We start from the raw sequence: 14,963 nt of genomic DNA on the forward strand, positions 1-14,963 counted from the left end.
CATTTTTTAACATTTTTTTAACATTTTTATCCTTGGGGGTGGGGTGGGGGGGGGGAGCTGGGAGCAAAGTTTTCATATATATTTCAGCAAAAGTCAAAACAATAATTTTTTTTTGAACACTGCCTTGTTAAGTAATGTTGAAAATGTAGATTTTTTTTTCAGTGGATAGGTAAAACATAATAAATCCCAGCAGGGGGCCCCTCCCCCATCTCACTAATAAAGTGGTTGATTTCTAACATGGTGTATATATGTCATTGATCAGGGCTGCATTATTTTCCATTTTTACAAGTTTATCATGGTTGTATATAATCTATGTGGGAGTATTTTGAATGTCACATTGTGGATGAGTGAAAGAGGATTCAGTCACAGCTGCTATTGTTTTGTTTCATTCATTCATTTTATTCTTGTTACTTATATAAATGCTAAATAGATGTTTGCTTGAAGAGGTAGACCTAGGGTAAGGGACACAACTCTTAAAAATCGTTGGAACGTTTGTATTCAGCATTTTACTTCAATCTTACGTAAGCATCTAATTAACTTGGATTCATTTTATTCTTCTTCGAACGAAAGCTTGAGAGGCTTTGGTGAAATTGAATGTGATGCAAACATGTCACTAATTTCATAAGTTATGTCCCTTACCCTAGATCTACCTCCTTAAAGAAATCTTACCATGTTTCTTGTTAAATATTTTGTCAATAATTATTTTGTTTGTTTTATTATGTACTTTCTGATGTAATGTAACACTTCATGTTCAAATTATTTGTAAATCCACAATCCAAATGCAAACTTGATTTTGTTGTCAATTTTTATTGGATATGTTCATAAATTTCAGTTTATCAATTTTTAAGCATGTGCAAACATAAATTTAAGGATTTTTAATTGTTTTATAGATATATTTATAGGTGTTAATTCCCCTTTATTTGATAAGAGCTTCCTGATATTTCATACAATATTCAACAATCTCCCATTTCTGTGCCCATATCAAAGCGGGAAATATACCGGTAGGTGCATTTGGAAATATCACATTATATTTGAATTTTTGGCGTAAACTATATTAACGACTTCAATTCTTATCAAAACTAATCAATCTTGATCCTGTAATAAAAAGCATTAATTCATTGTTACATAGTGAAACAATAAATGTTATAGTTCAGGGAAGGGGTTGTCATGAGAAATTGTCACAGTGGAATTGGATAGAAGTTCAAATAAGGTCTGTTTATCACAAATGCAAATCCTTTGCAAATCTCCTGCTTTGTGAAAATTTAGAGAGGGAGATCTTTACTTTAGAAGAATTAAAGGTAAACATGGTGTTACATCAGATATATTCACAGTTGCTTTAGAATGGAGATATGTGTGGTATTGGAAGATTTGTGGTCAAATTTTTTTTGGCATTCTCAAATAGGCTGTTTAAAGACACTGTTGATACAATGCCATCACACAGTTAATGGTCACTGACAGTCCTCAATGAGGAAGTCATTCACAGTTGTCTTCTCTAAATCTTAAAATACAATTCATATGATTCAGTCAAACAAGTCTGCAGCTTACAACCTCATCATATACATGTATATGACATTAAAGGTAACAAATTAAATTGCAAAAATTCAGTAACACAGGGCCAGATGCAGACACTTTGAAAAGGAGAGGTATCAGCTGAAGTTTCTCATAAAAAGGGGGCTGTTAGGACATTATTTGCCATTTTTTGTCAATTTTTACCCATAAAAATGAAAAAAAATTTCAATAATTGGGGATGTCAACTCCCTGCACACCCCTCTGGATCCACCACTGGTAAGAGCTCATGTTATTTTGCCAAAATTTTTTGGCTCATAAAACATGTTGTTGTTGGTGATTTTTTTTGCTCTTTCCAAAATCAAACTGAATATGCTCACAGTGGTTTGTTGGGGGAAATATTTTTTAAAATGCCTTAAATTTTTGTAGATATATATTGAAAATGTAACAAGTAATATGTATAAGTTTGTTAAATTAAGTTTGCTGCTGAAGAGAAATTGTGAGGTCACTTTAAGATAATTGTTAGATTTTCCTGTGATGACCTTTCTATGTCCTCAGTCTTAATGAGATATAACTTAATTTATTCTCATGTCTTGTTTTAATAAAGAACAGCTCCTACATTCAAAATTATTCTTCTTGAACTGAAATAAAAATAGAAATGAAGATGAAATTTGTGGCAGTGATAAATTTGATGGGATTGAGAATCTAATGATTAGCATGATGCGGCCTAAGTATAAATTTGATGGAGTTGAGAATCTAATGATTAGCATGATGTGGCCAAAGTGTAGTCTTTGAATGTATTGTTTATGTTTACTTCTTATATTTATACCATAGTATTGAATTGGTGTCTGCTTATGTTGATCGTTATTGAAATATATACACAGTGACTCAGGTAGATTTTGTCACTTTCCTCTCTGCTTCATGGTAGGCTTATGGTGCACTTGTCACCCCTGAATTTTCAACTCTGACAAAAAAGTTTGGTTATCAGAAACATATGATTAACTGTAAATAAAGTTTTGCAAAATTGAAAATAATTCTGGTTCAGATTTGATTAAAATTATACCATGTTAATATTGATTATTTCTACAGTGAAACTTTTTTAAACTGAACCTTTTTTGCATGAAGATTTTGTTCAGTTAACAATGGTTTACTGCCTTATGCAATATAAAATAAGTGCAAAATGTATTGGTTTTTTTTTTTGTTCATTTTATTTTGTTCAGTTTACCAACCACTGGCAAGGGGAAATCTCTGAATCTACCTGAGTTACACTACCAAATGTGCCACATATGATTATCATATGATTCTAAAACCATATGATAATCATATGATAATCATATGTGACATATTTACTAGTGTATAGTGTATAAATCTATATGTTTATCAGTGTCTTGATTTGGGTTCATGTAAATGATTTAAATAAAAGATACTTTTTGGGTATTTGCTTTTATTAGAAATATCCTCTTCCCATAAGCTACTGCTATCAATGTAACTCATATTGCAATGTTAGAAAACTAACACCATCAAATCATTGTTTATACTCAATTGTTGCATCTTGTAGATTTATATGCATGATTGAATGATTTTGTACATTGGTGGTCTTGTCTTTTATGATGATCTTTATTAGATGGTTGTGGTTGGTTGTTTTCTTTAGCCACTGGACCAATAGGACCTCATCATACCTCTCCTTGAAAACCAAATTCTTCAATCACACTACACATGGATTTAACTACACTATAAAAGTCTACATGTAGATGTTTTGAGGACTCGTTTTAACTTACTTATTGATGTTAAACATCACTTTATCTGTGATGATTAGACAAGATCAAGAAAACACAAGGGGCACTTACAGGATTTTTTTTATGAAATTGAATTGAGTTTGCATTGTTCATAATAGGGGAGAGAGTGTCCATTTAGGGTCCATGATCCACCTATGACTAATATCTACAACTGTCAAAAGAAATACAGAGGAGCCAGTCTGACCTGTTGTATATAAATTGTATCATTGATGCATTATTTTGTGTGGGTATATGTTCATTATGTTTTCCAGCACAGCCAGATTATCACAAAAATTCTATTTTTAAAAAGATTTCCTTAAATCTTTGAATTAAAATGATTTGGCTTGGGTCTCATAAAGTAATCCTAAATTGAGACTTTCCTCAAATCCTTGACTGTTTCTTTCCAAGTTTTAAGGATTGTCAAAAGTAATTGTTGACAAAGTATTTGAGGAACACCTGAATTTGAGTTTTTCTATGAAACTTGATTGGCAAGAATTTGAAGAAATTTACCGTTTGTGACTTTTTGTGAGACTAGGGTCAGCTGTATCATTATCTATCGAGAGTATACCATACATATATATGCCTATAAAACTTCCCTGTTTAAGATGTAAATGTGTCTCTGTCTGTCTTTTCTGTCTATTGATATGTTTCATATACTAAAAATGATTAGTGTTCATGTCCATTTTGTTCACTGCTGTCATTATGTCATATTGTGTCTAAGTCTTATGACTATTACATGTATAACATGTACTTTGAAGTGGCCAAAATCACAAATAGAAGAGTATGTTTGTTTCAAAAGTGCTATAGAGCTTATAGTTAATGTTATTCACATTCACCGACTTTCATTAAAGTTTACTTGAGAAAGGAATGCTCAGTGCTCAACTTCATCCATTAGCCCAAAGCCTAGGGCTAGTTAAAATGGTTTCGGGGTAGTGAATTGATGTGTACATTTTTTGTTTTGAGCTAGTTGGATCCTTTACAGTTCTCTATTATTCAGGCTAGTCATTGATAATTTTTAAGGAAAGGACTGGATGCTTCTAAGGATATGTTTGTACTTATTTAGCTGACCATTGTGCTCAGCCTATACACACAGGTTTATTTTATGCACATATTTGGTTTGACATGCTCAATTTTTGTCATGTTTACCGGATTCTCTGTTTCTGACAGTTAAAATGTAAGTGATTCTTGTTAAATTATGGTGATGTGTATTACTATTACAATATAAGCGTTCAGAATTCTGTTTAAACCCAAATTAGATAATCTGCTACTAAGTATTAAGTTTAGGGTGTGAATTTTATAAGTCTTTATTCAATACTATGCAGATTCTGTGTTTATAATGTAATGAGATAGCCCAAGTGACTTCTGTGGCACTACCGTAATACTTGCAATTAGTTCATCACTCTAAGGTAATTTATAACAATTTCTCCTTAGCTTGTCCACATACCTAAAGCATTTGGTGTCAGATTTTGTCTGCCTTGTTCTGAAATTAGAGCTTGTGTTTCTTATCTTCTATAAGTTAGCTGGTAGAAGATTTGAATTCCTTTTGGATGTCATATCATAGTTATATATGACTTCATTTCTTATTTGCTTTGACCTTTTCTATTCACCATACAAATTCAACTGTCTTTATAAATCTTATGACTGTATATTTAATTGATCAATTTGATGTGTATTTAAATTATCCCTAAACATCCAATGCTAGATCTTCTACGAGCTGGAATGATACGGAAGCAATACTGACAACTTTTAACTTTCGATTTTGTTACATTGGACAGTTGCTTATTTCAGCAGTACTCAAACCTCCTTGCTTTTCACTTTCCTATCAATTTCACAAGGCTTTGGTCTTTTTACTGCATTGTAAGCTATAAACAAATTCTTCTTTCTTAACACCTGCACACAAATTGTGTATTGTTCAAGTTAAAATGAGCTTCATTTTGTTAGATGTTGATCATAACTGTAAACATTAGGATTGGTGTGATGTATTTGGCCTTTTGTTTGTATTAATTTTTTACATTATAATTTTGTCAGCCATTTATAGTAAAAACTTTGAGAAATAAGTTTGGAAAAATATGTCTATAATTATCAGAGTTTCAAAATGTAAGTATATTCTTAATATTTGAAATTATTAACGGTCATTTTGGTTTGAAGTTATAGCTTTTGAAATGTCTCAAATCCTGAATCAATTATGGATATCTTCTCCATTTTATGCATATGACAATTAGCTTAATGAATGACTCAACAACAATCTTGGTTCATTATTTTACTTTCATATAATTAAAATTAAAAATGTGATAATCAAGCTGTCTATATCTCACACTAACTAGTGCATGTGTTGTGAAAATTAAAAGCATCTGTCAACTTTATGTCAGCATTTTTTTTCATAATGATAATGTCATTTGTACACTACCAAAAGTGCCACACATGAGAATCATATGATATGATTAACATATGTTTTAGTTAACATATGATTATCAGTTATCATATATTTTTCACTAACATATGATAATCATATGAAAACCATTTGTTAATTATCATATGATTTTTTAGTAACTTTGTGTAACTTGGCTGTGTACCTTAAATTACAAAGCCACATTAGAAGTGGTGTGAAAATGTTGGAATGAAGCATCTTGTTTTTTTGTACTTCTGGTACATTGTTTCATTGCATGATATGTACATGTTTATCTTCCCTGACCTTCCAGTGTAAGCTCCTCCATTTAAGGAGGTAGACCTAAGGTAAGGGAGACAACTCTTACAAATGATTGGAATGTTTATATTCAGCAACTTACATCAATCTCATGTAAGCATCAAAGTAAATTTGACTGATTTCATTCTGTTTCAAATGAAAGCTTGATAGGCTTTAGAGAAATTGAATATGACACAAACATGTTACTGATTTTAAGAGTTGTGTCCCTTACCTTAGGTCTACCTCCTTACTCTGCTGTTTCGTTATTTTAAGTTTTTTCAGAGAGCCTCATTTGGTAAGACTTTACAAACCCTATGATTAACTTTGAAAATGAGCATTTTAGGTTTTTTTAAAATACATGATTTACTAGAATTATAGATAAAAACCAAAGCAGCATTATTAATTGAGAATATTTTCCAAGTGTAGTGGGAAAAAGTTATTGAAACAAACTTGTTTATCAAATAAAGTCATTTTCAGACAAGAGTTATTCCATTTTTTCCAATACCCAATAATACATTAAAACATTTGTTTTCTTTATAGCCAGAAGATTTTGACAAAGAATTAGAGAAATATAAAAGGGAAAAAGAAAAACAAAGGGCTGATTTGAACGACAACCACGGACAAGTGCACCAGATACAAGAACCAGTTGGGCATGAAGATAATAATTGGGATGACAAGGTTGCAGCAAAATTGGACAATAATCCTAATGTTGATGCTCAGGTAAAAAAAATATCATTTTTTGCATATTATTTATTATAATTTCTATTCTTACTTCCCATTACAAAGAAAGTTGTAAAGGGAACAAACTAATGCTGTTTTTCACCGTCAGTTCATTTCTATTTTATCTTCAACCGTGTTTTGCTGAAAGCTAAAATAACATACATCCTTGAATGGATTTCTATTAAATTAGATCTAGAGCCCCTGTTTAAGGGCATTTGTCAAAGTTCAAGGTCTCAAAGTCACAAGTCCACAAATTAAAAATCTACTAACTGATGTTTATTTTTCCTGAACCCTGAAACCAACAATTTAATATACTTACATGGTATCTTATTGATTTTTTATTGTATAAATAGCAGAAATTTAATAAATGTTCCATCTAAAATAATATGTATATACAATTAACACTGTGAAATAAATTTGGTAACTTCAATCTCTGGCTGTCTCCTGCCAAAACACCACAACATGAATATCAATTTGCTGATATCATAGTTAAACAAATTATGTTGAAAATATTTTTACATTATAGAGAAACTCTACTTGATAAATAGGATATAGTGAATTGTGAAATTATGATTACTCATGCCAAGAATGCTTGAGGATTTAACTCCACCACTGAACAAGTCCCACACAAATCTAGAGGTTTTTTCGCTTATTCACTCTTTCCAATTCATTATCCTGATAATATCATTGCAATAGTGATCTACTTGTACATGTATATACCTTTTTTTATTTCAGGAGGATCAAAACAATGCAGAGGAAATAAATGATGATGGAGGTACAGTATAGAAACTTTATATAGGGTGTATATAGTGAATTCAGATTAATGTTTTAACCCAGTATGAAGTGAATTTAGATTTATGTAGGTTGGTATATAGTGAATTTCAGACTTATGTAGGGAGGTATAGTGAATCCAGATTTATTTAATGGGTACAGTATTGCAGATTTTATGTATGAGTAAATAATGAATTCAAATTGATGTAGGGGTATATGGTGATTTTAGTGTTGGTAGGTCTGTCGCTTGAAAATGGTCATTTTTGTGCATTTTTGGTCATTTTTTGCTAGATGTCGGGCGAAGACTGAAACAAAAGCACATTAATCTCACAGCTTGTATAGCCTGAAGGCGACTGAAGCCAAATAAGGTTTGTTACAGTCACAAGTGGGAGATCAGGTGACCCCTGAAGGGTTACTCGTTTGAAAAATGATGTTTTTTTTCCAATTTTTGGCCACAGTTTGGCCTAAAACAAGTACTGTGAAAGTATTTTAATTTTTGGATACCAGGGAATAAACACAAGTTGGTGGATTCTTGAATTTGTGGTTTTGGAGTGTTCAGTATACACATTAATGAGAATCTCCTACGAAAACCACGAAAATTAGTACCCCACGAACAATAGTACTTTCGTAGTAGTTGTTAATACAGTGGGTCGACTGGTAATGGTGGTGAGAGTCATTCTTATTTAGATTTTATGCAAAATAAAGCAATAGATTAATGAAAGGAGCCCTACTCCTAAAAAAGTCTTACTTTTTTGGGCAGCGGAAAACTCATGACCTCTTTTTTCAGCTCTCAAGTCATTATTTTTTGTATAAGATGGCCTCATTTTCATGCATAGTCATGCTGCTTTCAGATGGAAACAAATAATGCTTTCCTAAACTAAGACAAACACTGCCAAAACCAATAAACAGGGTTGATTCAGATTTATGTAGGGAATATAAAGTGAATTCAGATTTATGTAGGGGTATGAAGTTAATTCAGATTATGTCGGGGATATAAAGTGAATTCAGATTTATTTCAAGGATAGAAAATGAATTCAGATTTATATCAGGGATATAAAGTGAATTCAGATTTATGTAGGGGTGTGAAGTGAATTCCGATTTAAGTAGGGATATGAAGTTAATTCAGATTTATGTAGGGATATAAAGTGAATTCAGATTTATGTAGGGGTATGAAATGAATTCAGATTTATGTAGGGGATATAAAGTGAATTCAGATTTATGTAGGGGTATGAAATGAATTCAGATTTATGTAGGGGATATAAAGTGAATCAGATTTAAGTAGGGGTATGAAGTGAATTAAGATTTATGTAGGGATATAAAATGAATTCAGATTTAAGTAGGGGTATGAAGTGAATTCAGATTTAAGTAGGGATATAAAGTGAATTCAGATTTAAGTAGGGATATAAAGTGAATTCAGATTTATGTAGGGGTGTTTAGTGATTTCAGATTTATGCAGGGGATATAAAGTGATTTCAGATTTAAGTAGGGATATAAAGTGAATTCAGATTTACGTAGGGGTGTTTAATGATTTCAGATTTTTGTAGTGGAGTTTAGTGAATTTAGATGTATGTAGGAGGTATAAAATGATTTGAGATTTATGTAAATCTTTCAGAATAGGAATGTTTGTAGTTGGGTACACTTTATGAGATGATATTGTACCATAGACTGATGACTTCTGTATAGATTCAATTATAGTTGAACATATAGGATGGTATTGATGCCATATGAACATATTTTATTCTTTCCACTTCAGTGAAATTATAAAATAAATAAATTTAGAAATTTCGAACTTGCAGATGTTGAGCCAATTTTCTGTATTTTAATAAATCTCAATTTGACATTTTTACTTTCAGTAGGAGATGGAGGTGCAGGGGCTGGGGCTGGAAAACATTACTATGACGAGGATGAAGATGAAGATAAAAATGATGACAATAATAACAAAGTCAATATGAAGGAAGGAATGTGAAACCAGTGATCTCAGGTAAGAATAATGTGATACAAGCGATCTCATTTAGGAATAATGTGATATCTGTGATCTCAGGAAGCAATATTAATAAGCAATGTGACACCTGTGATCTTAGGTAAGAATATTAATAATAAATGTTGTACCTGTGATATCTGGTAGGAATAACATGATATCAGTGATCTCGGGTAGATATATTTGAATAAGCAATGTGATATCTTTGATCTCAGGTAGGAATATTAGTGAGTCAGCGATGTGATATTTTTTTTGTTATATCTGTAATCTCAAGTAGGACTGATGTGATATATCAGGCATTAGTCCCTTCTTTTTGTTTGGGGTCATTTTGACCATATTTTGTACTTTTTTGTTTACAAACTGAATTAAATTTTGTTGTTTATTTGATTCATTGCTGGCAGATGTATTTATATATAGCTCATTGTGATGAGAAAATAAATAAAAAGTCTTTAAATGTTGGTCCAGATAATTTTATAAGTCAATATTTCAAGTAAAATTAAATGGTTTTGAATTATTTCTTTGTTTAGACAATCTCCTTAATTACAGGTTATAAAACTACACATAGAGTAAAACATGTAACCTAAGTCAATTTAATGTAAATCTGACACTTAATCAGTAAAAATAAATAAAAAAAGAGTCTTGTTGTCATTAATTTAAATCTTTCATTAATTGACCAGGATTAAAAGAAAAGAATAAAGTTAAATTATATTTCTTTATTCTCCTATTTAAATTTATAAACAATTACATAAATATGTTTAGTGTCAGAGTGGAATGCATGAAGGTATTGTATTGGTTCATTGTCAACATGACTTCTTATTCTTAATCTTAATGTTATGACGAATCAAATGTTATCTTTTTAAAACTTTTTGTAAAATAAATCTCCAACAAATATTCAAATTAAATAATAAAATCTCATTGACACTCATACCACATCTTCTTACATCTATATAGAGAATCAAACTTTATTTTAAAATTACTAAGTTCTAAAAATTATTATGTAACATACCTTAATGTGAGTTGAAACATTTGATGTTTGGGCATTCCCAGATATGAGCACATGACAGTATTTCCATTTAACTTTAACAGTTCCTTCAGAAGGAAAATCTGGTGGAATTCATAATGTTCTCTCCAATACATGACAGACAGCCACTATGTCTTCCAAAATCACTACTAAAATATTTAACCAAAAATGCTCACTATTGTAAGTGAGTGAACAAAATTCTAGTTTAATATTGCACCAGAAATGTCCTAAGGTAAAGAAGGAAAACAAAGTCTGGACTAGAATGACAAATAAAAAGTACTCTTATTGAAAAATTATGCATTAAAGAATTTCAATACAATCAACATTTTTATTTTAGTGTAGTTGGGATATTCATTCAGCCTTTGATATATTTATTTTGAACATAAATTAAAGGCCATTTGTTTCAAAAGCTAGAAAATAAGTTTAATTTGTAAGGAAATCTTGTTGACATAAGGTACTTTAAGAGAAACTAATTTTCTTAAGTAATCGAAATGTATTCAGAAGTAATCGATGATTACCTCATATTTTTTTTAATTTTTATTTTTTGCTGTAATTGATTAAATTTCAATTACATGTAATCGAAAAGTTGATCAATTACAGATTACTGTTGATTACTCTGAAAAAATGTAATCAATTACCATCGATTACAATTACATATTACGATTACCCCATCCCTGTGAGTTAGTGATGTGATATCTGTAATCTCAGGTATGAATAGTAGTGAGTGTTGAAAGAGTTGTTGTCCCATGTTAAACTTTTTTGTGTCAACCTGCATTTTCAGTATTGATGATTAGTAGAGTAACTCTTGTAAACAACAAATACAAAATAAAAGATATTTACAGCTAATTACTGTTCAGTTATAAGTAACACAAACAGATCTGTTGCTTCTTACTACTGACTATTGTCTCAAGACCAGTCAACCAAAAAATAGCTATGCTTGATTAGTATAGGCATCTTTCCATCTTTGATTATGTTATTTCAATTATTTTATTACATGTTTTCCATGTCTCTTTGTCCCTGGATTACATTCTTTTGGTTTCCGCTAGAATTTTGCTTCCCTTGATTACTCTCCTGAATGTTAAATGGGCACTTTCTGACTTTATTATAGTTTTCACAATATTTGACAAATATGATCAGGATTAGTATGTTTTAACTCTAATCATGAATTTGCTCAAACTGATTTGTATTTATTTTTGTAGGAAATATAAGAAGAAAATAACATGAAGTGACATTCAGTGCTGTGATAAAAATAAAATTCCAGAACTTATTGTGCCTACACTATTACTTATGGTGTACATGTACTTACAATGTTTGTATCACCATGGATACACTGAGTACTTATGTGGTACCATGGAAACATGAAGTATTCATACTTATACTTTGTCATGGATATGCCAAGTTCTTTTGTGGTACCATGGATACACTGAGTATATTTGTATTATCATGGAAACAATGTATTCATATGTACTTATTGCAGTGGATATGCCAAGTACTTGTTTGTTACCATGGATACACTGAGTACTTGTGTGTTACCATGGATACACTGAGTACTTGTGTGTTACCATGGATACAAAAAGTACTTGTACATTACCAAGTAAATAGGAAGAAAATAGAAAAAAAAACCTTATACTGGGTTGGTGTTGGTGTATTAATTATAGTGCTTATAAATATTGTATGGACAGATTGCATATTATTTACAATATTGGATTAAATTTTGGGTTATGGGATTTATTTGGCATTTATTTTAGAAGGAAAAGTTCATTCTTGCTTTTTTATATGTAGGAATTTGAATTAAACATTCCGAAATTATTTTTGGAAAAAAAGTATTTGTATACATGTATGCTGCATTTTGAATGATTGATTTCAGCTTAAGTTGATTTTATACCTTTGTAAATGTTTTTGCTAGTTTTCATAGCTTTGGAATTTTAATATTTTCTGTGCAATTTCATTTTTTGTGTCTGGAAATGACTTCTATAAGTGATATATTTTCTGATAGAACATAACCGCCACAAATGTAGCAACCAAAATTTCCCGATTTATAATAATTTTCAAAGTTCAATTTAACAACACCAATGTGTCATAAGTATACAAATTAAGCATTTTGATGGATTTTAAATATCCTTACTTTCCAAAATTTTATCTATCATCAGAAATTTAGAACTTGCATGCAAGTTTATTTATAATTTATCATTCTTTAAAATAAAACTCTGACATGATTAAAACACATCTTGAATTTAGACAGGTATACATGAAGTGTGAATTAAAAAAAAAAGATACAAATTTTAATTCTGTGGTAAGAAACATTCTTTTAAGTACATTTTGACATCTGTAATGTTTCTATTGCAGTATCTGCTTTTTTGCAAACTCATTATTTTAATGTACAGTGTACTTCTAGTTTTTTACCCTCCGCCCTTTTTGATGCATTTCTTTCACTTTTACAAGTGCAGCTTGTGCTAGCAAGGTGAGTTTGAATGTTATTTGTGATAAAACTCTGAAACTATTGATTCTGTCCTTAACCACATTAACCTATGCAACTCTTAGTGTTCTGTATTAAGTGTCAGTCTGTGTAAGAACCAGGCAGTAGGGAAACATGGTCTTAGTGTTCTGTATTAAGTGTCAGTCTGTGTAAGAACCAGGCAGTAGTGAAACTTGGTATGATATAACCCACTACAGTGCTGTATTTTTATAGTGTAAATCAAATACCCCCATATATGTGTACTAGTATACAGTTGTAATGTTTTGCATTTTTGCTATAGAAAAATATCAGGAAAGTTGTTAGTTCTAGGTATGATCTGCCTTAATTTTAATATGATTTTATGTTTTTCATATTGTTCTTCTATGTATTTTTGTTAATAAGCTACTAAGTAGCTACAGGCCTGAACAGCCTGAAATTTGAGGTCACGTTGTTTATGTGTGAAATATGAGGAATGAACTGTTTGAACTCATGTACATATAGGTAGCATCTTCTATTTAGAAATTACTTGTAATCAGGCAATAAAGTCAAGAAGAAAACCTGAGAAATAAAGTTGTAAAAAATATTAGTCCAAGTAACCTCCCTTGAACAACTTAAAAAGTTTCTGGCTACAGCCCTGAATGAGGTATAAAAACAGCAACATTTACAAATATTGGACCCTTGAACCATTTGAACCATTTGATGTATACTACTGTTAATGTATACATTTTAAAATCTTCTGCTGAAACTTTTCTTTCCCTTTGTACTACTCGAAGTATTTCCGTTACAAGTGCAATGGCATATATGATGGAAAATACAATATGTGTAATCCTGGAAAACCTGGGTATCCATTTCATCATCATAATACATGTAATCAACTTGTAGTACATTTGCAATTTTTTCAAAGATCATGCAATATAACTTTATTATGGATAATTGAAATTCAGTCTAATATGTCTGACCATGAGAGTATAAGTTACTTTCAATGATATTTCATTTCTAATTCTATCCATATCAGTTCTAATGTACACTTAAAGTACTTAATATATATAGACTATAGCGAATATTGTTTGTATCGTTCAAAAATGAACTCTTGTAAACTAGGAAATATGAATACTGTTGTAAACAGAAAGTGTCACATGTTTGTTTCATTAGCAATAGTTTTGATAAATACAGTACCAAATACGAGAATATGAATTAAAAAAGCTCATAACTCTAATAATGTTAGCCTTTACTGTACATTAAATACCTGGTAAAACTTATGGACTATATAGCATGGACTGTCACGTGACTATCATACGGATGACCATGTCATTGTCACGTGACTGTCATGTGGTCATATGGACTATTATGTGAATGTTATACGATTGATATATAAAGCTTGTGTTGTGAACTCTCTAGTAGGCTGTCTCAAGAGATGCCTCATTCATGTTTCATATCTATATATCGTAGAGGAAATATTGAGATACTTTTGTGTGAATTGTCAAATTAATATCCCATGCCATAGCTGTATTGTCTGAAATTTTGAGCCTTAGTGAGCACTATTAAATAAACCGATTTTTGTACTGTCTAAATTTGACTTCTTTGTGCAAGCACTATAGAGCAAGTTCACATGTAAAAGTTGATTATATGAAATCATTTAGGTTTTTTTTTTTGCCAAAAACACTGCTGCCTAACTGAATGGCTTAGATGGCATTTCACCTTTTTTTGTGGTCTCTTTGTTCAGTAGGGTTTCATAAAACATATTTGTTGGTCCTTCATTAGGGCCCTGACAATAAGCCAATTTTATTTTAAACTTTATACATTTGAACAAAGTTTTCTTATTGTACTTTTTTTCATCTATTGTTATGTATTTTCTTATGAAATGCCTATTAAAAGAGCAAGAATGGATTTTTCTGGGGATGAAATAAAAAGACAGGATGAGGATCGTTGAACAAATGGTTGTTCCCTAATGAGAGAAAGAACAAAAGATCATGTAAATGTGACCGCATTGAAAGTTTCAGTTCTGATTTGAAGATTTTGCTAAATATATTATCCAATAAATTACATCAAACACA

The 14,963-nt window shown here is 30.8% G+C and overlaps 1 protein-coding gene across 4 annotated transcripts in view; it reads left to right on the forward strand.

Moving 5' to 3' along the window:
* LOC148601937 (uncharacterized) overlaps nt 1–14,963 on the forward strand; it is a 34,179-nt gene extending 19,216 nt beyond the window's left edge. For 2 of the 4 annotated variants that reach the window (XM_088554402.1, XM_088554405.1), the window contains 4 exons: nt 6,505–6,684; nt 7,420–7,459; nt 9,309–9,436; nt 11,654–14,038. In XM_088554402.1, coding sequence (XP_088410528.1) covers nt 6,505–6,684; nt 7,420–7,459; nt 9,309–9,421 — 333 coding nt within the window. In that variant the 3' untranslated portion in view covers nt 9,422–9,436; nt 11,654–14,038. Of the gene's footprint in view, nt 1–6,504; nt 6,685–7,419; nt 7,460–9,308; nt 9,437–11,653 lie in introns of all 4 variants that reach the window. The other 2 variants (XM_088554403.1, XM_088554404.1) reach the window with 2 other exon arrangements.

The sequence above is a fragment of the Perna viridis genome, chromosome 12, assembly GCF_037379345.1.
Source record: "Perna viridis isolate PV_CMFRI_1.1 ecotype Kerala chromosome 12, ASM3737934v1, whole genome shotgun sequence".
Lineage (NCBI taxonomy): Eukaryota > Metazoa > Mollusca > Bivalvia > Mytilida > Mytilidae > Perna > Perna viridis.